Raw genomic sequence first — 20670 nt, 5'->3', positions numbered from 1 at the left:
GTGTAAAAGGGCATGAGATGACAGATGTAACGAGAGCGAGAGAGACAGGTAAGGAATGGGAGAGCGGAGGACAGAGAAGACAGAGGAGAGAGAGAGGTTGTGTGAGAGAAAACCCTATACTGCTGCGGCTGTGTTTTCCCCCATACACCAAATCCAATTCTCCGTCCGGATGTTGGCAGTTGGCACTCCAACTGAAAGGTCACAGTGGCTCTTGGCATCTGGCTGGCAGCAGCAGCAGTGCCTCTGATAATCTATACTGTGTCCCCAGTTACACACCATGGCTGGGGCATGACAACACTACTGCAGTGAGGACAGGCAAGGCTGGGAATATGGGATTAGTAAATGGCTGTTCCTGCATATAACTCTTCTGAGAAGTAATCAGACCGTTTGCTATGGGTGACTATTAGCTATGGGTGATTTAGTGTGATGCCATGGTGAAAAATAAGGGACCAGGGTGAGACTAAGAGAAAAAGATGATCTCCCTAGATAAGGATGATGGGTAATGTGCATTTCACACTCAAATGTAAGACTAACAACTATCCAAAACTCTATTTGTAAGCAAGAAGGTACTCTGAATAAACTGACATTTAGTGCAGTCAAACAATTTAATTCCCAAATACCAGATATTATCTACAAAGAGTAGAACATGTGCGTTTATTTCTTATCTGCACTTAAGCATAAAATGCACTTTCCTTTTCCCCTTCCCCCAATAACCTTTATTACAAAAACAGAAACTGCTGACGGTACCAATTAAAGGTCCCCTCTCCCTCCAGTCTGCCTGTGCTGTGACATTGGGGATGGTGATTCTCCCTCTGTCACTTTATGGGAACAGGGATACAAGCCTGTACCTGCTGCCAACATCTGTCCAACCTGGTGCCCTTCAGTCACTGGTATTGACACATGACATGCACAGCTGTCATCAACAGCACTTTTATCAGCAATGGCAGTGACTATTTAGTGCTACATAGTTAGTCAAATAGTTAACCAAATAGCTACCCGGACTATCTGCATTGACCGTTTTTGCACTAACACTGCTGTTACTGTTTATTATCTAGCCTGTTGCCTAGTAACTTTATTCCTACCTACAGTATATGTACATATCTACCTCAATTACTTCGTACCCCTGCACATCGACTCAGTACTGGTACCCCGTGTATATAACCAAGTTATCGTTACTTATTGTGTATTTTTTCCCTTGTGTTATATATATTTTTTAATATTTCTCTCTGCATCGTTGGGAACCACACATACTGTACACCGACGTATGCGCCCCACACACACACACACAAATAGCATAGGCTAGTGCTGAAGTGGGCCCTCGTCCCCCAGGACGTAAACTCATTCAAACACACTCTCTCTCCCACACACACATTTTATAACATGGTCCATTGCCCACGTGTGTGCCCATCCCCCACACACACATAGCCCCTCCATGCAGCACCAGTCTAGTACTGTGATTGCAGTAAATCGTGTGTACGGTCACTGTGTACAGCACACCCGCTCACCCTGTTCTTTCCATTGACCTTATTTGTGTGTGGCTGTATCTTTATGCATCAGCGAGTCATTGTAAATGTGCCGCGCCAAGCTGAAATAGCGTTCACCCCGCTCTCCCTCCATGCACCATAGAGTAATCTGGCCTTCAGCGTAATCTCATTTTAAAGCCTGGGCCATCAGAAGACCCTGCATGGTTCAAACTCAAATACAGTATATACACGTTACGCTTATTAGACTACAAAGAGGGACTTTGTATTTCCGTGAGTTTACTTTTTTTTTTAAGAGACACAGTCACTGTGGCAGACCCTGAGGGCCACAGCACTGTCAGCAGACCCTAACACTGCAGCAGACGTTTTTAAATTAGACAAACAAAAACAAACAAGAAAGCTGCTGTGTACAGTATTTATGTGGACTGTAGGTTATTTGTACAGTAATGGTCAGATTGGAATCAGCCAACTATTGTAATATTGTCGTGATATTAGATAGATTGTAGTGATATTAGATTAGAACCACTCAGCCCGTTCCTAATGACAGTCCATTTTGATGGACAACAAATGTATTCACTTATCTACATAATATTTTGTTTAATTTAAATGTCCTTTCTACTTACAAATATTACGTTTTGGGAATTGTAATCAGAAAAGGTGCCTAGCATTCTTGAACGTAGACCCCAGGTGATGCCCTGATGAAGAGGGATGGTAATATTGATGATGATGATGGATTACCTGATCACAGTGGAGACAGGCGGGGGCGGTCCTTTGTCATTGAGCTCCTGAACGTTGACCACATGGGGAACAGTCTTCAGGGTGGACTCTGTCAGAGAGCCACTGACTGCTGGTTGACCACAGAGAAGAAACGTCAATGACAATTTGTCATTAAAACTGACATCGGGACAACCAGATGCACCTATTTTGTCACTTCTGTGTGTAAAAATTATCTAACTTTTTCGTTCCCCAATATAACAAGTGAATTCAAAATCAATTCAAATTAAACCGGTCATGTTATTTTGGGTTACCAACAGACTGATGCATACTATATTCAGATGAATAGTCTCAATTGTTTAAAAGTACTGTTTAAATAATTGAATGTAATAATTGAATTTATTGATTAAACTATTGTCAACCATCATTCAGCATAGAAAAGTCACGAGGCTGTCAGTTCACCTCTGATCCTGAGGTCTTTGTCTCCCCCTGGAGTCTAAACATCACTTTGAAAAGTAAATATCAATGTCAACAGACAGTGAGCAGAATAGAAGCTCTACCCGTCTCTTAATATGAGTGTTTTCAAACTGTTTTAAATGTAGTGAGATTAACAATGAAAGTTTCTTCCTAGCTTGTTCATTTTTAAAACTAGAAAGTTATACTGCTAAGGTAACATAGCCTAACATGGTCACACAACACAGAAACAGATCCCTCAACCCATGTCCTTTGCAGAGCAGAAAATGAAAGACGTCAATAGATTTTATACTAGGTCTCAAGGCAACGTTGTATGTTGTTACAGTGACAGAAAAACAATATATTTCCCATTAATTGCAACCTCTGAGGCCATGCCCCACCTACCTGTTTTCTGATTGGCCATTTGCCTGAGGAAAGCGGCTTTAGCAGCAGCCTGTTGGGCAGGAAGGGGAACGGGTGTGGGCTTCTCAGTAGGCGGGGCTCCGTGCTTCACCGTCTTAGTGGCTAGTGCCGTGCTGTCGGCACCTCCCATGTTGATCTTATCGGTTGGAACTAGAGAAGAATATACTGTACTACAGACTAGCTCTCTTAAAACCACATAGTACAGCACTTTGCCATATGGCTCTCTCTGTCCTGATGGTTGATACTAGAGGATAAAACATACAATAAAAACAACATACTACTACACAACAGCAAAGTTGTATTACCTGTTGTTCTCTGACCAACCTGGTTAAATAAAGGTAAAATAAACTCAATAGTTTCCTACCTGGGCTCATGATGGGGCTGAGGCCAAGGCCCTGGTGCACCTTGCTGAAGGGAGTGGACTGGATGGCCCCAAACCCTGGGGCTATGGAGGGGGTGCGTACCACCGTGTGGTGGCGGGGCATAGAGGTGGGGAGCACGGGGAGGGGGGCAGGCTCGGGCTCTTCCTCTGCAAAGTAGTGGGAGTAGTCGGGGTCCAGGGCCTGAGACAGGGAGGAGGTGGAGCTCACATCGTCCAAGTCCTCGTAGTATTTGGGAGAGAGGAAGGCCGAGCGGGACAGGTTGGCTGGGGGAAAAGATGGATGACATTCAGGAGGGGTAAACTCCACACATTACTTATACCTCACTGCTCAGCACTGGTCACTGTGATTTGTGTGTTGGTGTTGGGAATACCTGGAGCGGTGGAGCGGACTGGTGGTGTCTGCCTCTTGGAGAGGAAGTTACGCAGCTGAGACTGCTTCACTGGAGACATCTTGGCTGCAGAAGTTGAAGGAGTCATATTACATTTACATCACTCAAGCACAATAGTTAACACAGTGAGACACGTGTTGGAAAATGTAAGTATTTTGCCTGTAGATTTCGAGGTGCTCTTGGGAATGGTCTCCAGACTGGCTTTCAGGAGTGCATCCCTCAAACTCTCCAGCTCATTGTCCAAACTAGTAAACACAGGGGTAATTCATGTGATCATTGATTTCTAAACCACTACACTTAATTCTTTGCAACACACACATGCCCCAGTGAAAATGTTGACATAAAAAAAACAAACGGACTCTAAACACATCCTCATGCTGCAACATATGGCCATTGTATTTCAGGTATACACCTTTGTACATACCCCTGTTCAGTGGGGGTGGTAACAGCAGGCTGGCTGGGGGCAGGAGTGCTCCAGGCTGCAGTCTTGTTGTAGAGGCGCAGGGCATGGAGGTCTTTGACCATTGTGTCCAGCCTCTGTTTCTGCTGGTTGATGATGTCCAGGTTGTTGGCCAGGGCTGTGAACAGAGCCTCCCTCTCTGGGACAATCATGTGTCTGGGAGAGACAGAGGAGTACCACAGAGGGAACTGGTTAGAAAGGAAACATACAATGACAATTGGAAATTGACATAGGAAGTAAAAGAGAATTCTCCCTCACTTCTGTTTCTTCTTCTTCTCCAGATGTTTCTCCCACTCCAGGTCCAACACGTCGCTCACATCCTCCACAGCAAACTTTACATACTGGTACAGCCTGCGGATCTCCTGGTTATGGGGAGAAAACCCCAAAGGAAATGACTGTCTAACAAAAAGTATTCTGTACTGTGATATTTTTTTTCAATAGTGTTCTGCTATTTCCATTTCTACCACATCCAACCTGAGGAATGATAGAAGTTCCATATACACATCCAACCATCCATCCCTTATCTATCCAGAGGCTTACCTTGAGTTGGTCTTCACTGCGTGGGTCTAGTGGTTTCTTGAAGAGCAGCTGCAGGTAGCCCCGGTCTCTGTTGAGCTCACTCTGGGCTTTGGCGTCCTCTGCCCCGGCAAAGCCCTCCAACATGGTGGTCTTCAGAGTGCTGATGTCCCCATGGAGAGACTGGGGAGAACAAGCACACATACACATGGTAAGAGCCTATGAGGTCTAGGTGGTTGTACTGTAGTTGAGATGGCTAATTTTGTTGTCATAAAGCTGGCAAAACCAAGGGGTGTGAGTTCATGGGCCACATGAAAGCAATGGTTTACTTTCTTACTTTGAATTTGACAACTGGGTACATGAATTAACAATGGCAACTACACAGAGCTTCATATTCATATTCATGCTGGCCTTCTCTGAAATAATAACACCTAATCAAATGAAATTAAGTCCGTACTGTACCTCAGTGGTGTCTTTGATCTCCAGGGTGAAGACGTGGAGGTCCTCAGACTCCTTCCTCAGCTCCCTCATCTCCTCTGTGGTGCCCACTCTGAAGTCTGCCTTGTTGCTACGTGCCTTCAGGTCATCCAACTCCTTCTGAAAGTGGGCAATCTGAGAGGAACACAACCAGCATGAAGCTACCATGATGAACCATAAAGGTCTTTCTATAAACTAGGGCACCAGTGAGGATTTCCTGCACTGGACAACTTGTTACAGCTGTTGATAATCTGCCATTAAAAAAAAAATTCATTACATTAAGATATAATTCAATAACATTCGCGAGTTGATTGAAAACCTATGTTTAACTCTTTCTCATGTTTGGTGTCTTGACGGATTTGTCTAAAATCGTGTGACATAAAACATTACTTTTCGGTCCTTGCAATTACGGCAGTGTAAGTTGTCGTTTATCCTATATTAAGCATTAATCAGTTAAATTAGACATTGAACTTTATGCAACTGCAAAATCGAATGCTTCTAAACGAGAGTCACCTTACCTTCATACTTAAAACCTAAATCAATACTGTCATGAACATGGTTCTTCAATAATTATGCATACTACTTGTTGGATGCGCATTCGGTTGAGCTATTTTCACACAGCATCATCTTATCCAGGAAGGAATTTTCTTAATGATAGTCAAGTGACGAACAGCTGTTGTGACAGCGCATGCAATGCAACAGCCAAAGTACTGGAAAAAAGGTGTTAGAGAGGAATGTCCAGAATATTTTGGTGTCTCATTCGTTACACTGGTGAGGACAGTTGTGCCTGGATCCACGTTGGATCTAATATCCCTAGCGAATTGATTTTGAGCATCTGTTGTTGTCTGCTTTATTTACAGCAGGCTCTTGTTAGACTTAACAGAGAAAGCATTAAGGTAATGAGTTGTTGTTTTCATGTGTTTTTGTGCCTTGGAATGGACACGGTCTACAGTCGTGGTCAAAAGTTTTGAGAATGACACAAATATTAATTTTCACAAAGTCTGCTGCCTCAGTTTTTATGATGGCAATTTGCATATACTCCAGAATGTTATGGAGAGTGATCAGATGAATTGCAATTAATTGCAAAGTCCCTCTCTGCCATGAAAATGAACTTAATCCCCAAAAAACATTTCCACTGCATTTCAGCCCTGCCACAAAAGCACCAGCTGCCATCATGTCAGTGATTCTCTCATTAACACAGGTGAGAGTGTTGACGAGGACAAGGCTGGAGATCAATCTGTCATGCTGATTGAGTTAGAATAACAGACTGGAAGCTTTAAAATGAGGGTGGTGCTTGAAATCATTGTTCTTCCTCTGTTAACCATGGTTACCTGCAAGGAAACACGTGCCGTCATCATTGCTTTGCACAAAAAGGGCTTCACAGGCAAGGATATTGCTGCTAGTAAGATTGCACCTAAATCAACCATTTATCAGATCATCAAGAACTTCAAGGAGAGAGGTTCAATTGTTGTGAAGAAGGCGTCAGGGCGCCCAAGAAAGTCCAGCAAGCGCCAGGACCGTCTCCTAAAGTTGATTCAGCTGCGGGATCGGGGCAGCACCAGTGCAGAGCTGGCTCAGGAATGGCAGCAGGCAGGTGTGAGTGCATCTGCACGCACAGTGAGGCAAAGACTTTGAGGATGGCCTGGTGTCAAGAAGGGCAGCGAGGAAGCCACTTCTCTCCAGGAAAAACATCAGGGACAGACTGATATTCTGAAAAAGGTACAAGGATTGGACTGCTGAGGACTGGGGTAAAGTCATTTACTCTGATGAATCCCCTTTCCGATTGTTTGGGGCATCCGGAAAAAATATTGTCCGGACAAGACAAGGTGAGCGCTACCATCAGTCCTGTGTCATGCCAACAGTAAAGCATCCTGAGACCATTCATGTGTGGGGTTGCTTCTAAGCCAAGGGAGTGGGCTCACTCACAGTTTAGCCTAAGAACACAGCCATGAATAAAGAATGGTACCAACACATCCTCCGAGAGCAACTTCTCCCAACCATCCAAAAACAGTTTGGTGATGAACAATGCCTTTTCCAGCATGATGGAGCACCTTGCCATAAGGCAAAAGTGATAACTAAGTGGCTCGGGGAACAGAACATCGACATTTTGGGTCCATGGCCAGGAAACTCCCCAGACCTTAATCCCATTGAGAACTTGTGGTCAATCCTCAAGAGACGGCTGGACAAACAAAAACCCACAAATTCTGACAAACTCCAAGCATTGATTATGCAAGAATGGGCTGCCATCAGTCAGGATGTGGCCCAGAAGTTAATTGACAGCATGCCAGGGCGGATTGCAGCGGTCTTGAAAAAGAAGGGTCAACAATGCAAATATTGACTCTTTGCATAAACTTAATGTAATTGTCAATAAAATCCTTTGACATTTATGGAATGCTTGTAATTATACATCAGTATACCATAGTAACATCTGACAAATATATCTAAAAACACTAAAGCAGAAAACTCTGTGAAGACCAATACCTGTGTCATCCTCAAAACTTTTGACCACGACTGTACTGTGCGCAATTGTGTAGGATAGACTAGTGCGCAACACACAACGCTTAATTATTCTGGATATAAAGACAACAAATTACATAGCCTAGTGGGTTTATTCACAATATGATCTGTTAATGAAATAACATGAAATACATTTTGGTTTCCATGTTACACCTGTAATTTTAAAAACAATACAAGGTGCTTGAATTAGCCTACTTGAATTTGGATCTCAGAAATTCAAGTACTGGTATAGGCTTGCTTGAAAATCAGGCATTTCCTCAGATTGGTGATTGAAAAGTCCTTGTAATTACTGTAGCCAATGTATAAATTCTCCTGCTCCGTTATAATTATCCTTACTTTAATTTTTGATCAGTTTTTGTGAGAGATGTGGCCACTTTCGTTTGTTTCACGCCACTTCAATTGAAGGCTTTTGCGCTACTCTGTTGCAGTAAAACCATGTGCGGTTATTATGAGGACGACAACATCTAATGCTGGCTTCAACTTGGCTTTCCATACAAATCCTTCCATTATAAAAAGAGACCAGTTTTTTGGTTGCTTTCTCATGATAAAAACAGCAATGGTGAGATTCAAGCTAGGACTATTCATGGCTTTATTATGTGAGCCTGTGTCGGACACATAAGATACAGAAAAATCGGCATGCATCCAATTTACACTGAACAAAAATATAAACGCAACATGTACAGTTGAAGTCGGAAGTTTACATACACTTAGGTTGGAGTCATTAAAACTTGTTTTTCAACCACAACACACATTTCTTGTTAGCAAACTATAGTTTTGGCAAGTCGGACAGGACATCGACTTTGTGCATGACACAAGTAGTTTTTCCAACAATTGTTTACAGACAGATTATTTCACAGTATCACAATTCCAGTGGGTCAGACGTTTACATACACTAAGTTGACTGTGCCTTTCAACAGCTTGGAAAATTCCAGAAAATGATGTCATGGCTTTAGAAGCTTCTGATAGGCTAATTGACATAATTTGAGTGAATTGGAGGTGTACCTGTAGATGTATTTCAAGGCCTACCTTCAACCTCAGTGCCTCTTTGGTTGACATCATGGGAAAATCAAAAGAAATCAGCCAAGACCTCAGAAAAAAAAAATTGGACCTCCACAAGTCTGGTTCATCCTTGGGAGCAATTTCCAAACGCCTGAAGGTACCACGTTCATCTGTACAAACAATAGTACGCAAGTATAAACACCATAGGACCACGCAAACGTCATACCGCTCAGGAAGGAGACGCGTTCTGTCTCCTAGAGATGAACGTACTTGGTGCGAAAAGTGCACATCAATCCCAGTACAACAGCAAATGACCTTGTGAAGATGCTGGAGGAAACAGGTACAAAAGTATCTATATCCACAGTAAAACAAGTCCTATATCGACATAACCTGAAAGGCCGCTCAGCAAGGAAGAAGCCACTGCTCCAAAACCACCATAAAAAAGCCAGACCACGGTTTGCAACTGCACATGGGGACAAATATCGTACTTTTTGGAGAAATGTCCTCTGGTCTGATGAAACAAAATAGAACTGTTTGGCCATAATGACCATCGTTATGTTTGGAGGAAAAGGGGGGTGGCTTGCAAGCCGAAGAACACAATCCCAACCGTGAAGCACGGGGGTGGCAGCATCATGCTGTGGGAGTTCTTTGCTGCAGGAGGGACTGGTGCACTTTACAAAATAGATGGCATCATGAGGAAGGAAAATGATGTGCATATATTGAAGCAACATCTCAAGACATCAGTCAGAAAGTTAAAGCTTGGTCGCAAATGGGTCTTCCAAATGGACAATGACCCCAAGCATACTTCCAAAGTTGCGGCAAAATGCTTTAAGGACAACAAAGTCAAGGTATTGGAGTGGCCATCACAAAGCCCTGACCGCAATCCTATAGAAAATGTGTGGGCAGAATGTGTGCGAGCAAGGAGGCCTACAAACCTGACTCAGTTACACCAGCTCTGTCAGGAGAAATGGGTCAAAATTCACCCAACTAAATGTGTGAAGCTTGTGGAAGGCTACCCGAAACGTTTGACCCAAGTTAAACAATTTAAAGGCAATTCTACCAAATACTAATTGAGTGCATGTAAACTTCTGACCCACTGGGAATGTGATGAAAGAAATAAAAGCTGAAATAAATCACTACTATTATTCTGACATTTCACATTCTTAAAATAAAGTGGTGATCCTAACTGACCTAAAACAGTTTTTTTTTACTAGGATTAAATGTCAGGAATTGTGAAAAACTGAGTTTAAATTGTGATGTCACGAGAGGCTGTGTCCTGGAGGGACGTTACATCCCCCTGAGGTGGCTGCAAACCCAGACAGCTATGGCTCCATCTGCTGGTATGGTCGGGAACTCCAACCCTCTGTGGCCAATCTTCCCACGCAGCTGAAACCAATCAGGGGCTGATAGGCTGGAGTTGTTTTGGAAGGGAAGAGACACGGTCTGGAGGGTGGGCTCGGGGAAGAAGAGAATTGTGTTATAATTTCGTTAGTTGCCGAAGACCTTTAATAAAAATCCTTGTTTTGGTTGAACCTGGACTCCTTGCACTACTTGGGCAACACCGCTGGAAGCGGTAGCCTCTCGTGGCATCACAAAATGTATTTGGCTAAGGTGTATGTAAACTTCAGACTTCAACTGTATAGCGTTGCTTCCATTTTTCATTAGCTGAAATAAAAGATCCCAGAAATCATCCATACGCACAAAAAGTTTATTTATTTCCAAATATTTACACAAATTTGTTTACATTCCTGTTAGTCACCATTTCTCATTTGCCAAGATAATCCATCCACCTGACAGGTGTGGCATATCAAGAAGCTGATTACACATCTAGCTTCTTCACCTGCGGGATCGTCTGAGACCAGCCACCCGGACAACTGATGAAACTGTGGGTTTGCACAACCGAAGAATTTCTGCACAAACTGTCAGAGACCATCTCAGGGAAGCTCATATGCGTCCTCGTATGTTTGGGATGCTCTGGATCGACGTGTACGACAACGTGTTCCAGTTCCCGACAATATCCAGCAACTTAGTACAGCCATTGAAGAGGAGTTGGACAACATTCCACAATCAACCGGCAAATAAACTATTAGAAGATGTATCGCGCTGCATGAAGCAAATGGTGGTCACACCTGATATTGACTGGTTTTCTGATCCACGCCCCTACTTTTTTTGTTTTAAGGTGTCTTTGACCAACAGATGCATATCTACAGTGCAGTCGGACAGTATTCAGAACTCTTCCTTTTTTCCACATTTTGTTACATTACAGCCTTATTCTAAAATGGATTAAATAAATAAAAAATCCTCAATCTACACACAATACCCCATAATGACAAAGTGAAAACAGGTTGAGACATTTTTGCAAATTTATAAAAAATGAACAAATACCTTATTAACATAAGTATTCAGACCCTTTGCTATGGTCCCACAGTTGACAGCGCATATCAGAGCAAAAACCAACATGAGGTCAAAGGAATTGTCCATAGAGCTCCGCGACAGGATTGTGTCGAGGCACATATCTGGAGAAGGGTACCAAAACATTTCTGCAGCATTGAAGGTCCCCAAGAACACAGTGGCCTCCATCATTCTTAAATAGAAGAAGTTTGGAACCACCAAGACTCTTCCTCGAGCTGGCCGCCCAGCCAAACTGAGCAATCAGAGGAGAAGGGCCTTGCTCAGGGAGGTGACCAAGAACCTGATGGTCACTCTGACAGAGCTCCAGAGTTCCTCTGTGGAGATGGGAGAACCTTCCAGAAGGACAACCATATCTGCAGCACTCCACCAATCAGGCCTTTATGGTAGAGTGGCCAAACAGAAGTCACTCCACAGTAAAAGGCACATGACAGCCTGCTTGGAGTTTGCCAAAAGGCACCTGAAGGACTCTCAGACCATGAGAAACAAGATTCTCTGGTCTGATGAAACCAAGAATGAACTCTTTGACCTGAATGCCAAGCGTCACTTCTGGAGGAAACCTGGCACCATCCCTACGGTGAAACATTGTGGTGGCAGCATCATGCTGTGGCAATGTTTTTCAGCGGCAGGGGCTGGGAGACTAGTCAGGGTTGAGGGAAAGATGAACGGAGCAAAGTACAGAGAGATCTCAGACTGGGGCGAAGGTTCACCTTCCAACAGGACAATGACCCTAAGTACACAGCCAAGACAACACAGGAGTGGCTTCGGGACAAGTCTCTGAATGTCCTTGAGTGGCCCAGCCAGAGCCCGGACTTGAACCCGATCGGACATCTCTGGAGAGACCTGAAAAGAGCTGTGCAGCAACGCTCCCCATCCAACCTGACAGAGCTTGAGAGGATCTGCAGAGAAGAATGGGAGAAACTCCCCAAATATAGGTGTGCTGTAATCGCTGCCAATGGTGCTTCAACAAAGTACTGAGTAAAGGGTCTGAATACTTATGTAAATGTCATATTTCCGTTTTTTTATTCATCTGCAAATATTTCAAAAAACGGTTTTTGCTTCGTCATTATGGGGTATTGTGTATAGATTGATGGAAAAATATATATATTTAATCAATTTTAGAATAAGGCTGTAAGGTAACAAAATGTGGAAGAAGTGAAGGGGTCTGAATACTTTCCGAATGCACTGTATATTCCCAGTCCATAGATTAGGGCCTAATTAATTTATTTCAATTGACTGATTTCCTTATATGAACTGTAACTTAGTAAAATCTTTGAAATTGTTGCATGTTGCGTTTATATTTTTGTTCAGTGTATTTAGTCAAGGCGGGGGGGGGGGTTCTATATTAGGCCCTATATGTACAATTATATGAATTATACAATTGTATAACATTGAGGTCCTTGAAAATGTAAATTAAGAAATCGAAAAAGTCCCTAAAAGTCCATGAATTTGACTACCAATGTCTGTATGAACCCTGCTTAAAGGACGTATAGTCCTAGGCCTATGTTACTGTAAAGGTGGAATTATGGGCCAATTCGCATATTATATTCCTCTAAGTACACAAGTGGAACTGCATAAAAATCATTTTTATTTTTGTTTCAAACCATTTTGAAATGTTTATCCCAATGTCACACATTGGCCCCATTATTTATAGCAAGACCCATTTAGTGTAAGTTGGTTGGCGCATGGTGCTGGGTTCGATTCCTTTGTGGGTTAACTACACTGAATGTTTTTTGTTATGATCATAAATTGCATTCATAATAAAATATAAAAGTAATTAAGTAGCAGTAGTTTGAGAGAAAGACTATTGGATTAATCTGTTACCTCCTCCAGTATTCCGGCCATGACTGGGTCTGAGTCCTTCCTCTGCTGCAGCTGCCTTTCCAGGGCCTTCACACTCAGCACTGCCTACAGGACGGCAAACAGACAGATATTGTCTCTACTATTATGACCAGTACTACAATAAATTGATTGTTGTTCTAATATCTTATTTATTTCAGAAGGCATATTATGTTTTAGTACCTGTGGAGTGGGTGCCCTTGTCTGGGTGGCTGGGGCAGGTTTCTGTACAACCGTGGGGGGTGTACTGGTTTGGACTGGGCCTGAGACAGAATGGATACCAACGATATCACAAACCAAACAACAAAGATGCTAATGTTGGAGAAAAAAAAATGAAATGGTGTGCTATTGTTTTATCCAAGCACGTTCATATACAGTGCCTTCAGAAATTATTCATACCCCTTGACCTTTCCCCACATTCTGTTGTGTTACAGCCTGAATTCAAAATATATTAAAATGAATGTTTTACTGTCACCCACCACACACAATACCCCATAATGACAAAGTGAAAACATGTTAAATATTTTTTAACCAAATGTATTGAAAATGAAATACAGAAATATCTAATTTACATAGGGTATTCACACCCCTTTGCTATGCCACTCCAAATTGAGCTCAGGGGCATCCAATTTCCATTAATCATCCTTGAGAAGTCACTACAACTTGATTGGAGTCCACCTGTGGCCAATTCAAATGTTTGGACATGATTTAGAAAGAAACACATGTCTATATATGGTCCCACAGTTGACAGTGCATGTCAGAGCAGAAATTATGCCATGAAGTCCAAGGAACTGTGCGTAGATCTCAGAGACAGAACTGCAATGAGGCATATATCTGGGGAAGGGTATAAAACAATTTCTAGAGGGTTGAACGTTTCCAAGAGCACAGTGTTCTTTAGCATTGGGAAATTAAAAAAATATGGAACTACCCGTCCGACCAAACTGAGCAACCGGGCAAGAAGGACCTTGGTCAAGGAGGTGACCAAGAGCCCAATGACCACTCTGACAGAACTACAGCGTTCCTTGGCAGGGATGGGAGAACCTGCAAGAAGGACAAGAGTCTCTACAGCTCTTCACCATTCTGGGCTTTATGGGAGAGTGGTTGGACGGAAGCCACTCCTGAGAAAAAAGGCACATGACAGCACACCTGGAGTTTGCAAAAAGGCGTGTGAAAGACTCAGAGCGTAAGGCAAAAGATTCTGTGGTCTGATGAGACAAAAATGTAACTCTTTGGCCTGAATGCAAAGCGCTATATCTGGAGAAAACCAGCCACAGCTCATCAACCGTCTAACACCATCCCTACCGTGAAGCATGGTGGTGGCAGCATCGGGCTTTGGTATGCTTTTCAGCGGCAGGCACTGGGAGACAAAGTGGTAAGGATAGAGGGAACAGTGAATGGTGCCAAATACAGAGTGGAAATGACCTTAGACTGGGGGCAAAGATCTACGTTCCAACAGGACAATGACCTCAAGCATACAGCCGAAGCAACGTTGGAATGGCTTCAGAACAAGAATGTGAAAGTCCTTGAGTGGCCCAGCCAAAGTCCAGACTTGAATCCCATTGAAAATCTGCTGAAAGACTTGAAGATTGCTGTTCACTGCCACTCCCTATCTAACTTAACAGAGCTTGAGAAAATCTGCAAAGAAGAATGGGAGAAATTCCCCAAATCCAAATATGCAAATATGATAGACATACCCAAGAAGACTCAAAGCTGTAATCACCGCCAAAGGTGCTTCTACAAAGTGTTGACTCAGGGGTGTGAATACTTATGTAAATGAGATTTATTTTCAATACATTTGCTAACATTTCTAAAAACATGTTTTCACTTTGTCATTATGGGTAATCGTGTGTGTATATGGGTGAAAATATTTATATATTTAATCAATATTGAATTCAGGCTGTAACAACAAAATGAGGAATAAGTCAAGGGGTATGAATACTTTCTGAAGGCACTGTACATCTGTATGAATTATGCTGTATAAACAAAGCTCATTATTCTCCTTACCTGGCATGGCTGCAGGCTTGGTGGCTATGGGCAGTGGAGCGGGCTGGCTGCTGGGCTCAGAGAAGGCAGCTTTGGGGGTGGAGTTGAAGGAAAAGGGCTGGGAGGCTGAAGCTGCAGCAGGGGTCTCCACTGCCAGGAATCTGAGGGACAGAAACAAACATATCTAGCCAAGCCAGCCAACAATCATCTAAGTCAGGGATGGGCAACTTTGATGGGGGTGGGGGCCACAAAACGTAACTCCTCATGAGGGGCCGCAGTGGCTCGTGGGTCTGCGTACCCACATCCAGATGATGCACTTGATGAATTTATGAAATTGCTTCTTCCAATTATTGATAAACATGCAACTGTTAAGAAACTGACTGTTAGAACTGTTAAGGCTGCATAACTTCTTTTTATAAGAAACAATGTGTTGAAAATCCCAAATTGTTTGCATAGTCAACTTACAAACACACTTACCCCACCAGACATGCCACCAGGGGTCTTTTCAGTCCCCAAATCCAGAACAAATTCAAGAAAGCGTACATATTATATAGAGCCATTATTGCATGGAACTCTGTTCCATCTCATATTGATCAAATAAACAGCAAACCTGGTTTTAAAAAAACAGATAAAGCAACACCTCACGGCAACTTAGATAGTTTGTGTGTACAGTCGTGGTCAAAAGTTTTGAGAATGACACAAATTCTAATTTTCACAAAGTCTGCTGCCTCAGTTTTGATGATGGCAATTTGCATATACTCCAGAATGTCATGAAGAGTGATCAGATGAATCGCAATTAATTGCAAAGTCCCTCTTTGCCATGAAAATGAACTTAATCCCCAAAAAAACATTTCCACTGCATTTCAGCCCTGCCACAAAAGCACCAGCTGCCATCATGTCAGTGATTCTCTCGTTAACACAGGTGAGAGTGTTGACGAGGACAAGGCTGGAGATCACTCTGTCATGCTGATTGAGTTAGAATAACAGACTGGAAGCTTTAAAAGGAGGGTGGTGCTTGAAATCATTGTTCTTCCTCTGTTAACCATGGTTACCTGCAAGGAAACACGTGCCGTCATCATTGCTTTGCACAAAAAGGGCTTCACAGGTAAGATTGCACCTAAATCAACCATTTATCGGATCATCAAGAACTTCAAGGAGAGAGGTTAAATTGTTGTGAAGAAGGCGTCAGGGCCCCCAAGAAAGTCCAGCAAGCGCCAGGACCGTCTCCTAAAGTTGATTCAGCTGTGGGATCGGAATACCACCAGTGCAGAGCTGGCTCAGGAATGGCAGCAGGCAGATGTGAGTGCATCTGCACGCACAGTGAGGCGAAGACTTTTGGAAGATGGCCTGGTGTCAAGAAGAGCAGCAAAGAAGCCACTTCTCTCCAGGAAAAACATCAGGGACAGACTGATATTCTGAAAAAGGTACAGGGATTGGACTGCTGAGGACTGGGGTAAAGTCATTTTCTCTGATGAATCCCCTTTCCGATTGTTTGGGGCATCTGGAATACACCTTGTCCGGAGAAGACAAGGTGAGCGCTACCATCAGTCCTGTGTCATGCCAACAGTAAAGCATCCTGAGACCATTCATGTGTGGGGTTGCATCTCCCGAGTGGCGCAGTGGTCTAAGGCACTGCATCGCAGTGCTAGCTGTGCCACTAGAGATCCTGGTTCGAATCCAGGCTCTGTCGTAGCCGGCCGCGACCGGGAGACTCATGGGCGGCGCACAATTGGCCCAGCCTCGTCCAGGGAGGGGGGAGGGAATGGCCGGCAGGGATGTAGCTCAGTTGGCAGAGCATGGGTTGTGGGTTCGATTCCAGTATGAAAAAATAAAATAAAATACATTTAAGCACTCACTAACTGTAAGTCGCTCTGGATGAGAGCGTCTGCTAAATGACTAAAATGTAAATGTAAATGTGACGACCAATGCCTTTTCCAGCATGATGGAGCACCTTGCCATAAGGCAAAATTGATAACTAAGTGGCTCGGGGAACAAGACATTGAAATTTTGGGTCCATGGCCAGGAAACTCCCCAGACCTTAATCCCATTGAGAACTTGTGGTTGATCCTCTAGAAGCAGGTGGACAAACAAAACCCCATAACTTCTGACAAACTCCAAGCATTGATTATGCAAGAATGGGCTGCCATCAGTCAGGATGTGACTGACATTGACAGCATGCCAGGGCGGATTGCAGAGGTCTTGAAAAAGAAGGGTCAACACTGTGCAAATATTCATTCTTTGCATAAACTTAATGTAATTGTCAATAAAAGCCTTTGACACTTATGGAATGCTTGCAATTATACTTCAGTATACCATAGTAACATCTGACAAAAAAATCTAAAAACACTGAAGCAGTGAACTTTGTGATGACCAATACTTGTGTCATTCTCTAAACTTTTGACCACGACTGTATGTATTGTTATGTAGGCTGTGTGCCTTTAATAATAATAATAATAATAATGTATGTCCTTGAGCTGTTCTTGTTTATTTATGTTCTGTATTATGTCATGTTTTGTGTGGACCCCAGGAAGAGTAGCTGCTGCTTTTGCAACAGCTAATGGGGATCCTAATAAAATACCAAATACAAAGACTGCTTACGCACAACCAAATTTAGAAACTGCACCTTGTGTATTCTATTATTCTAACTATCAACAGTAAGTTCAGACCCTAACTGAGTCGCCCCCCCCCCCAAACAAAAATGTAGTTTTTAATTTAGTTGAAATTGGTCCGCGGGCCTACAAAAGGGGGTCCGCGGGCCGCCAGTTGCCCATTCCTGTTCTAAGTGAAATGTGAACAGTCAAAGTTATTCAGGTACTTATTTCAACCTCTCACCTGTCATTGAGGTTCATCTTCACAGCGGGAGTGGCTGGCTCGGGGGTGCCTCGGAGCACCATGATGGGGGAGGCGGTGGCCAGGCGCTGGGGGGTGGGCGTCGGAGCGGGGGCTGGAGCTGGAGCCATTTCCACCACTGGAGGTTTGGGGGCACTGAAGGAGAAGGCCGAAGCTGTGGCTGGGGTCTCTGTCGGGGGCTTGGAGGCGAAGGAGAAGCCAGCAGAGGTGCCCAAGGCTGGGCCCGTGCTGAAGGCCGTAGAGCCCCCCAGAGAGAAGGCGGGGGGAGCAATGGAAGAGGAGGGGGGCATGGAGAAGGAGAAGCCGGATGAGGAGGCTGGAGATGTGGCGGGGGAGGAGGCAGGGGCAGGAGGGTTTGGTGTGGTGGCCAAGGGGAGGCCAAGAGGAGGGAATGCCACCGGGGCTGATGGGAGAGAGGAGGTTGGGTAAGGGGGCGGGGGAGCTGCAGAACCTGCAACGCAGAGAGGAGAGCTGCTTTTAGTGGACCCTATCACAACACTATTATAAATACTATACAGTATGATAGTAGTATAGGTACTGCAAGTATCATAAGACAAATGTATTCAGTGAGATAGAATAAAAAACACAATTCGTAAATATGAAAAAGCTGATGAGTTTCTCCAGACCTGCATGGGGCAGTCTCTCTCCGTCCAGGACCAGGCTGATGGGGGCAGCGACCAGCTGCTTGACACCAGGGTTGAGGTTGAGCAGTGAAAAGGGGCAAAGCACTCCGTCTGTAGACAGCAGCAGCAGAGTGGGCGCCGGGGGCAATGTCTTCTCATCGGCTGTAGTGACATAGGAGATACGTTCGTGGGGCAAAGAGACATCAAGTGAAGTACAGTATTACTATTGGTAGCCAGAGAGAAACACACAGGCATACACACACTTTGACTGCAACAAAAAGGCAAACACCCAGCTATCGACAGGCACACAAACATACACCCACCCACACAGGCAAACACACACTAAAGCTCATGGAAGATGCACGTCAACACACAAGTACATAGGACATTAACAAAAGCCGAGACAACTTCAAGGACAGAGCATATGAATTGCTATATTCCTGTGTGACGTGAGAGACCTTGAGTTCTTAGTAAGAAACAAAGCCCCAAGCACTTGGAGAGAAAACCGGCACTAAAGCCAGTGTGATGAGACAAATAATGAGTCTACTTGCCTGAGACTCTGCTCTCCAGAGAGAGAACAACAGAAAGGTAAACCTCATCAGCATTCTCAGACATGCTTGTCTGGTTCTGTTATTTGTTGTTGTTGTTGTTGTCTCTCATTCGTCCGAGTCATTGTAATGAATGTGGGCCTCCCCCTCTCTATCCAATACAGCCTAGGTCTCTCGAGACAGGGTTCGATCAGAATACAATCATTTAGAAGTGCTGCTCAAATTGCTAGTTCGGTTTTCTGGTGGAGTCTTTTAAGCGGGGAACCTAGACAGCAACTTCAGTAGTGCTACGTGACTGTCTGACTGACTGCCTTAAACAGTAGATACCGAGACAGTGGCTTATCAATATTAATCTCACAGCTACCAAAAAGAACACATGCGCCAACCAGCGTCGCATACAAAATGCTACTGACTGACACTGAGGAGCTGAACATCACACAGTCGATTGGTCGAAATTGTAAAACATGTATTTTTCCATATATAGACACACCCTTTGTGTTTTAGTAAAATCAACTGAGTGCCTTCGGGAAAGTAATCAAAACCCTTGACTTTTTCCACATTTTGTTAAGTTACAGCTGTATTCTAAAATTAATTAAATGAATGTTTTTCCTCATCAATCTACACACAGTACCCCATATTGATGAAGGGAAAACAGGTTTTTAGAAATGCATGCAAATGTATTACAAATAAAAACATAAATACCTTAATTACATAAGTATTCAGACCCTTTGCTATGAGACTTGAAATTGAGCTCAGGTGCATCCTGTTTCCATTGATCATCCTTGAGATGTTTAAACAACTTGATTGGAGTCCACCTGTGGTAAATTCAATTGTTTGTACATGATTTGAAAAGGCTCACACCTGTCTATATACACAGTTGCCATGAGGTCAAAGGAATTGTCCGTAGACCTCCGAGACAGGATTGTGTCGAGGCACAGATCTGGGGAAGGGTACCAAAACATTTCTGCAGCATTGAAGGTCCCCAAGAACACAGTGGCCTCCATCATTCTTAAATAGAAGAAGTTTGGAACCACCAAGACTCTTCCTCGAGCTGGCCGCCCGACCAAACTGAGCAATCGGGGGAGAAGGGCCTTGGTCAGGGAGGTGACCAAGAACCCGATGGTCACCGACAGAGCTCCAGAGTTCCTCTGTGGAGATGGGAGAACCTTCCAGAAGGACAACCATCTTTGCAGTACTCCACCAATCAGGCCTTTATGGTAGAGTGGCCAGACGGAAGCCACTCCTCAGTAAAAGGCACATGACAGCCCGCTTGGAGTTTGCCAAAAGGCACCTGAAGGACTCTCAGACCATGAGAAACAAGATTATCTGGTCTGATGAAACCAAGAATGAACTATTTGACCTGAATGCCAAGCATCACATCTGGAGGAAATCTGTCACCATCCCTACGGTGAAGCATGAGGGTGGCAGCATCATGCTGTGGGGATGTTTTTCAACGGCAGGGACAGGGAGACTAGTCAGGATCGAGGGAAAGATGAACAGAGCAAAGTACAGAGAGATCCTTGATGAAAACCTTCTCTAGAGCGCTCAGACTGGGGGCAAAGGTTCACCTTCCAACAAGACAACGACCCCTAAGCCCACAGCCAAGA

General features: G+C 43.9%; 1 protein-coding gene across 1 annotated transcript in view; it reads right to left on the bottom strand.

Moving 5' to 3' along the window:
• LOC121582479 (nuclear pore complex protein Nup214-like) overlaps nt 1-20670 on the bottom strand; it is a 73505-nt gene that overhangs the window by 41522 nt on the left and 11313 nt on the right. The window contains 14 exon segments of the mRNA XM_041898293.2: nt 2220-2328; nt 3054-3221; nt 3436-3717; nt 3825-3908; nt 4002-4087; nt 4255-4458; nt 4561-4664; nt 4843-5001; nt 5281-5430; nt 13045-13128; nt 13243-13322; nt 15064-15203; nt 17875-18343; nt 18519-18677. Of these exon segments, the coding sequence (XP_041754227.2) occupies nt 2220-2328; nt 3054-3221; nt 3436-3717; nt 3825-3908; nt 4002-4087; nt 4255-4458; nt 4561-4664; nt 4843-5001; nt 5281-5430; nt 13045-13128; nt 13243-13322; nt 15064-15203; nt 17875-18343; nt 18519-18677 (2278 nt within the window).

The sequence above is a fragment of the Coregonus clupeaformis genome, chromosome 15 (genome assembly GCF_020615455.1).
Source record: "Coregonus clupeaformis isolate EN_2021a chromosome 15, ASM2061545v1, whole genome shotgun sequence".
NCBI lineage: Eukaryota > Metazoa > Chordata > Actinopteri > Salmoniformes > Salmonidae > Coregonus > Coregonus clupeaformis.
This window is presented reverse-complemented; position numbering and strand designations above follow the sequence as displayed.